General features: G+C 41.3%; 1 protein-coding gene across 1 annotated transcript in view; it reads left to right on the top strand.

The window, feature by feature from the left end:
- Positions 1 to 7,721, top strand: part of LOC126385478 (sodium- and chloride-dependent GABA transporter 2-like) — a 46,564-nt gene that overhangs the window by 19,400 nt on the left and 19,443 nt on the right. The window contains exons 10-13 of the mRNA XM_050037210.1: positions 1,097 to 1,209; positions 1,337 to 1,474; positions 1,648 to 1,750; positions 6,390 to 6,490. Of these exons, the coding sequence (XP_049893167.1) occupies positions 1,097 to 1,209; positions 1,337 to 1,474; positions 1,648 to 1,750; positions 6,390 to 6,490 (455 nt within the window). The remainder of the gene's footprint in view (positions 1 to 1,096; positions 1,210 to 1,336; positions 1,475 to 1,647; positions 1,751 to 6,389; positions 6,491 to 7,721) is intronic.

The following is a 7,721-nucleotide window of genomic DNA, read 5'->3' as shown; positions in this document are numbered from 1 at the left end:
CATCAAAGGAATTGTTTTGCTCCAAGAAGGTGTTAAGTTGCTGAAAAACAACCTTTTCAATGATCTTTCCTAAAAATGGCAGGTTTGATATGGGCCTGTAGTTATTTATTACTGAGGCATCCAGATTAGGCTTTTTTAAGAGAGGTTTAATGACTGCGGTGTTCAGGGCCGTTGGAAGAAGGCCTGACTGAAGAGAACAGTTGACTATCTGTAGTATATCTGATGCTATGCAGTTAAAAACATCTTTAAAAAAGCTTGTAGGCAGACTGTCAAGGCAGCAGGTAGTGGACCTAAGGTTTCTAACTATGTCTGTCAAAGTAGCATAATTTAATGGGTGAAAAAGTGCCAAATGAACTCGAGTAGTCTTATAAGACACAGGTGAAATAGCCACTGTGTTGGAGTTACAGACTGTCTGTCTTATCTTTAAAATCTTGTGTTGGAGTTACAGACTGTCTGTCTTATCTTTAAAATCTTGTCTGTGAAAAAAGAAGCAAAGTTATTGCATGCCTTGGTGGATAGCAGTTCAGGAGGGACTGACGCTGATAGGTTTGTCAGTCTGTCAATATCAGTAAATAAAGTCCGTGCATTGTTGTTATTTTTGTTGATAATCTTAGAGAAAAAGGACTGCCGCGCCCTTTTTAGCTCCAAGTTATAGATATGCAGACTTTCCTTATAGATGTCATAATGAACCTGGAGTTTGTTTTTTCGCCACCTGCGTTCTGCTTTTCTACATTCTCTTTTTTGAGCTTTTCCCCATGTGGCGTTCGTCCATGGTGTTTTTTTCTTACCAGAGACAACTTTGACCTTCATGGGGGCAATGTTCATGGGAGGTTTGTGTCAAAGTTAAGGTACTTTTCTCAATGCCTTGTTGAGATATGGTGTTGACAATAATGGGACAGACGGATGGACGAATAAGCCAAAAATATGATGCATCCTGCTGTTGATGCAGAGGCAGAAAAAATCTGCAGGAAATGAATAATGTCGTCAAGTCAGTACGCTCCACAGTCCTTGTCTGCAGCAATCGACACTGTACTTTAAGGAATGTGAGTATTTTGTGGTAGCTGTGACTGAGTGAATTTTATCTTTTATGATACAGGGCCTGGCTTGGCATTTATTGCCTATCCACGTGCAGTAGCCATGATGCCTTTACCTCAGTTATGGGCTATATGTTTCTTCATCATGGTCATCTTATTGGGTGCTGACACACAGGTGAGATAAAAATACATTTGCATTAGGGGTTATAAATCCTCAATTTAGTTTTTTTATTTAACCTTTCACAATAACTTTTTGTTTTGAGGTATTTTAGCTTACTCCTTGGTGTGTGTGTCTCTGGCAGTTTGTGAGTCTGGAGTGCCTGATGACCTCAGTGACAGACATGTTCCCCACCGTGTTTCGAAGAGCGTATCGTCGAGAATTGCTGCTGCTTTGTCTCTGCTCGGTTTGTTTCTTTCTCGGGCTCCTTCTTGTCACAGAGGTGAGAACTCATGCTTGTGATCTGTTCACAGTAAGTAAAAGCCGGCCTGTGCATCGTCAAAAACAGGCCAATACGGAGTTGTCTGGACCTGCAGGACGCTGAACTGATTTAGTCATCTAGTCATGTCTTTGTGTTTGATGTGCAGTAACAATCGACCTTCTGTTTTCCTGCAGGGCGGCTTGTATTTCCTTCAGCTCTTTGATCATTACGTGTGCAGTGGCAACAATCTTCTCCTTCTCTCAGTGTTTCAGTCAATAGCAGTCGGATGGATATATGGTGAGTCATTATGGTTGTTCTGCATTGAAGCAGCTTTTGATTTTATTCCTACTGAAATGATTTTCTATCAAAATTTTAGAGGGTTTGTCATGGTCAAAAAATCTTTCCATGGGAAGCAAACACAAGTCCACTTAATACTGTATTCCTTAAGGCAAATTATTAAAAAACAAATTCATGTAATGGTTAATTGTGTTTTTGGACTGAAGTCAAGTCAAACAATTGGAGTAACCAGTTAAAGACATCAAGCTTTGAGTTGTTTATGGGCAGGGAAACGACATGAGGTTTAGTGTCAGTTAATAATACAATAGAATAGAATAGAATAGAATAGAATAGAAGACTTTATTGTCATTGTACATTGCACGACGAAATTATGTGTAGTACCCTCGGCAAGATAACAACACAATAAAAAGGACAGACAGTATATAAATATAAATATAAAAAGACGTCAGTAAGGTATAAAAACAATAAAGTGCGTGAGAGATATAGCAGCAGTATAAAAACTTCAATAAAAGAGGCAGCAGGCAGTGTAAAAACAGCAGCAAGGTGAGGTAAAGTGCAACGGTGCAGTTCAAAGTGCAAAGGTCAGTTCCTCAGTTTGGGGCTGGTGTGTATGTGAGTGCAGGGGGGTTGATGGAGGCCACAGCCCTGGGGATAAAGCTGTTCCTCAGTCTATTTGTCCTTGCTTTGAGGGCCCTGTACCTCCGTTCTGAGGGCAGGGGAGAGAACAGTCTGTGACCCAGGTGGGTGGGATCTGTGGCAATGCTGCTGGCCTTCATCTGGAGGCGGCCAGCGTACACCGAGTCCAGGTCTGGGAGAGGACTTCCCACAATCCTCTGGGCTGTTCTTACCATCCGGGCCAAGTCCTTTCTGTCTTGTGCCGTGCAGCTGCTGTACCAAACGGTCATGCCAAGACAGAGGATGCTCTCGATGGTGCTTCTGTAAAAGTTTGTCATTAGCCTGGAGGGCAGTCCGGCCTTCCTGAGCTTCCTCAGAAAGAAGAGTCTTTGCTGAGCCTTCTTTACTAAGTGCGTGGTGTTCAGAGCCCAGGTGAGGTCAGCTGTGATGTGGATTCCCAGGAACCTGATGTTGTCCACACGCTCCACTACCTCCCCCTGTATGAGTAGTGGAGCGTGTGCTGTTCTTCTGGTCGTCCTGTAGTCTACAATGACCTCTTTTGTCTTGGCGGTGTTCAGGACCAGGTTGTTGTCCGAGCACCACCGGGCCAGGTGGTGGATCTCCTCTCTGTAGTGAGTCTCATTATTGTCTGATATGAGGCCCACTACAGTGGTGTCGTCGGCGAATTTGACAAGGGTGTTGGAGGCATGGATGGGGGTGCAGTCGTGTGTGAAGATGGTGAAAAGGGTCAGGCTGAGCACATAGCCCTGCGGCGTACCTGTGTTAAGGACGAGTGTGGATGATGTATGAGCTCCTATTCTCACCGCTTGCGGCCTGTTGGTGAGAAAGTCACTGATCCATGAACACAGTGGGGTGGGCAGGCCCAGATTGCGAAGTTTGAATACCAGTTTACATATGTGTTTGGCTGCTCCAGGTGAGAGATGGCTGTGTGGAGTGCTATGGAGACTGCGTCCTCTGTGGATCAGTTCCCCCTGTAGGCAAACTGGTGGCTGTCCAGGTCAGGGGGGAGACTGTCCTTGATGTGTTTCAGGATGAGCCTCTCAAAGCATTTCATCACAATGGGGGTCAACGCGACTGGGCGGTAATCATTGAGGCAGGTGACAGCTGACTTCTTAGGCACAGGTACAATGGTGGATGATTTGAGGCAGGTGGGGACTGTGGCTAGCTGCAGGGAGAGATTGAAAATGTCCAGAAATACACCTGCTAGTTGGTCTGCACATGACTTCAATGTGCGGCCTGACACCCTGTCTGGGCCAGCAGCCTTGGTGATGTTGATCTTCCTCAGTGTGGATTTCACCTGATGACACTGTAGGATGAGAGTCTGCTGCTGCTGCCCCTCCTCAGTCTGGGCGGGTTGGACCATCACTCTGCTGCCTTGTGTGTCAAAGCGTGCAAACGCTTTGAACTTGCCCACCACATATGTTTAACTGAACGTTAGAAGGACACTCCCATTGGCATAAAATATATAAGCGAAATTTAATTTTACATGGTTTAAAGTAAGTAAAGGAGATTCACATTTTTTTTTTAACAAAGCCAAGATTAAAAAAACTCGGTTGTCAGGTGCAACATTAATATTGGGCTTTAGCTGTGTCAAATAAGGATTGTTTTTGGCCTCAGAAAAAATCAAGCTCAGTAACCTTTTCAAAAAGTGTCAGAGAAACATCTTCCCTGTCTTAGGGCAGAGGTTCTCAATTTACTATGACGTAGGGGTTAAGACTTTGACTGTAAATTGTTCAAAGTTCAAGTTCAAAGTCAAAATTGTAAGGTAAAATGTTGGATTTGGACCATCTCTCTCCCTCATATCCTATCATCCGTCTCCCACTCAAAGTTTCTACTGAGGTTTTTGAGTGACGCTTCAAATGTCTGTAGTCAAAGTTATGCCGTCATCTTCGTAAAAATATGCTCTCCGTTCTCAGAACATGTTTTTATTGTCTGTATGGTACGTACAGAGTTTGGGAAGTGATGTATGCAGCTCCTTATATGTGGGATCTTCTGCAGAAGGACCTAAAGTTGCACTTGTTGGTTCCTCTTGGCCTTTTCAAAGCACTGTTGCAGGATTTTTGTCCACTATCCTCTATATGCCAGTGTCACGGTGTATCTTAGCTGGTCTTTGAAGTCAAGCGTAGCTGCCATTTTTTTTTTTTTTTTTCATTTTTATAGATAATTTCTATTATACTATAAAATACTTTTTGGCTTTCCTTGTAGTAATTTTATTTTGTGTTTTATATTGCTTGTTTTAGAGCTTTACATTTTTATTGTGTATTTTTGTTCTGTGTTGTCTGTCTGTAACTTAAAAACAACTCAATTTTAAATAAGCTAAATGGGAGTGAAAGCTGAATGTAAAAGACAGAATAGGAATTCCAGTGTGGACAAAATATCTGCTGACAAAGTACAACAGGAGTGAGGTGTTAGGTAAAAGAAGTGCAGGCCATGTTATAAAGGCACAGATGCACTGATGCACGGATGTTTTTTCATACCTAAAATGTGGTTTGTTTGCCAACATTTTGTTCAGAGCAGCGCCAGTTCAGAGAGACTGGCCACTCTGCTGCAGCTGAGACCTGACTCAATGGGGTGATTGTTTAGACATTCAAAAACCGTGATAAATTTAATTTTAAGCCCCAAACCATCATATTTTCTGCAAATTAATTTGGATGTTTGAGACAGACACTGGTATCAAAGAGTTTTAAAAAGTCTAACCCAACACATGACTAAATAAGAATCCCTCACATTTGGCTATTAAAGGGTTATGACTAAGACATGTGCTCAGCACAACATTTCACCGCTGCCAGTGCTCTCTGGTGGGCAAAATGTGACACTGAGACTCTTTCTAAAGGACTTCAAACACTTCTAAAGCATTTTTGTCCTGCTAACAAATACACAGATACATCTATGATAAGATAATAAGATAATAATATTGGTCTAGACTGTTTTTCTGCTGCTGTTCTGCCATTCACTTTATTAAAGTTTTGTTAAGTTTGGTGCTTTTTATATATTTGATAGGGCTGCACCAAATATTTTGAAGCTTCTTTCATAATGTTGACATTTGGATTTTTTTTTTGTGCATGTGTTTTTTCTGTTTAAACCCAGTATTTCTGCACAGTTGCAAATAAAGATTACACTAATAGTCTTAGTTTTTTACAAATTGTAGAACTGCATTCCAGTGGTGGCTGTGCAGGATTGTTTCCTGGTGAACTTTCCAAGTGAATGTCACTGTAGGAGATATTGTGTCACAGACACAGAACCCATGCGTAGATTGTCGTTTTAAAATATATATATTAAAAAATTGTATATATTTTTAATGTATTTTTTTTAATATATATATTTATTATTATATTTTTATATGTATTTTTTAATATAATTTTGACATACATTTAAATACACACAAACACACACACACACACACACACACACACACATATATATATATATATATATATTAATCTATTTATTTATTTTTCTTAATAAAGCACATGGATGAAGCACTCTCTAGTACCTTGTCAACACTTTACTGCCAGAGAAATTGCTATGTGGTCACACACCATAATCACTTTATTAAGCTTGATGGACATTGGGTTCTCTCGAGAGGGGTGCTTGATCTCTTTGACATTCTTTCTTTCAACGTGAACAAAAGATCTAAAAGAGCTTGATGCGTTCACTCTGTAAAAACACGTCCTTCACACTGCTCCCCTGTCAACAGGGATTTAAATGCTGCCTCGGAAAGGTTTGGGGTAATATTGAAATAATGTTAATAAGGTAAAGTGGTGTTATTAACTGATGCCTTCTTAAAGTAGTAATTGTAACATGACCACCCACAATAGTTAGTCTTAAATCCTACCATGTACATTAAAATACATTTTGGGTTCAGAGTCAATGCACAGGAGTTATCTGCATGTCCCACAAAATCACATCATGTATTTGTTTATGTTTTGGGTGACTTTGCAGAACACCTTTTCATATCTACAGAAAGTTAAAACAGATTATCTATTTTCCTTTTGATTACCAGGTGCAGATCGTCTCTATGACAACATTGAAGACATGATAGGGTATCGTCCGTGGCCGATAATGAAGTATTGCTGGCTTTACGTTACCCCCGCTGTTTGCATGGTGAGTGAAACTCATTTGTTTCCATCATAAAAGAAAGATATGTAGTTTAATTTATTTGTGCATAATATAGGTGACAAAGCAAATGAGTCTTCTCTGTGAGAAACATAGGAAAATTACAACAGTTGTGGCTAACTTCTTTTGGACATTAACACCAAACAATGATCTTTTTTTTTTTTTTATAAATACATTTTTTGGGGCATTTTAGCCTTTAATCGACAGGACAGACAAGTGTGAAGGGTCGGAGAGAGAGGGGGAGTGACATGCAGGAAATGGCCACAGGCTGGAGTTGAACCCGGGCCCCTGCGGCAGCCTTGTACATGGGGCGCCTGCTCTACCACTAAGCCACCGACGCCCCACAATGATTTTTGAGGGCGCCCAGTAGCTCAGTGGGTAGAGCAGGGGTCAAAGGCCATGACCCTGCTGCAGCACCAGTGAGTTTGATTCCAGTGTGCAGCCCTTTGCTATGTGTAATACCTTCTCTTCTCTTTAGTGTAGTTGCGCAGAGATTAGCTAGCTACTTAGAAAGGAATAGCTTAATAGATACCATGGTGCAGAAGGCAGGAATACCAGGTTTTTCAGGGTGTTTAGAGCATACTAGCATGATCTGGCACCAGATTCAGGCAGCGAAGATTAAGAAAAGGGACCTGCATGTAGTATTTTTAGATCTTGCAAATGCGTTTGGTTCAGTACCGCATAGCCTCATTTGGAGTGCGTTTGACTACATCAGAGTGCCACAGGTAGTTGTTAACTTAATGAAAGCATATTTTCAGGATATTAGGTTGTGTCTAAGTACAGCAGGTTTCACAACAGGTTGGCAGAGGCTAGAAATAGGCATCATGGCAGGGTGTACAATTTCTCTATTAGCATTTACTATGGCAATGGAAGTAATCATCAGGGCTTCTAAGTGGGTGGTAGGTGGGGAGAGATGACAGAACGGGTTGTATTTCCACCAGTTAGGGCTTACATGGATGACATGACACTGGTGACCACAACAATGCCATGTACAAAGCGGCTACTAGAGAAGGTAAATAAGAACCTCAAGTGGGCCAGCATGAAAATCAAGCCTAGTAAATCTAGAAGCATCTCAATACGTAGAGGAAAGTTAAGTGACAGGAAGTTTGTCATAGATGATGAGGAAATCCCAACAATTAGGGAAAAGTCAGTAAAGAGCTTAGGTAGGTGGACAATGGTGGAGTTGAATGATAAGGAACAGGTGGTGAAATTTAGAAAA

The sequence above is a fragment of the Epinephelus moara genome, chromosome 24, assembly GCF_006386435.1.
Source record: "Epinephelus moara isolate mb chromosome 24, YSFRI_EMoa_1.0, whole genome shotgun sequence".
In the NCBI taxonomy this organism is placed as follows: Eukaryota; Metazoa; Chordata; class Actinopteri; order Perciformes; family Serranidae; genus Epinephelus; species Epinephelus moara.
This window is presented reverse-complemented; position numbering and strand designations above follow the sequence as displayed.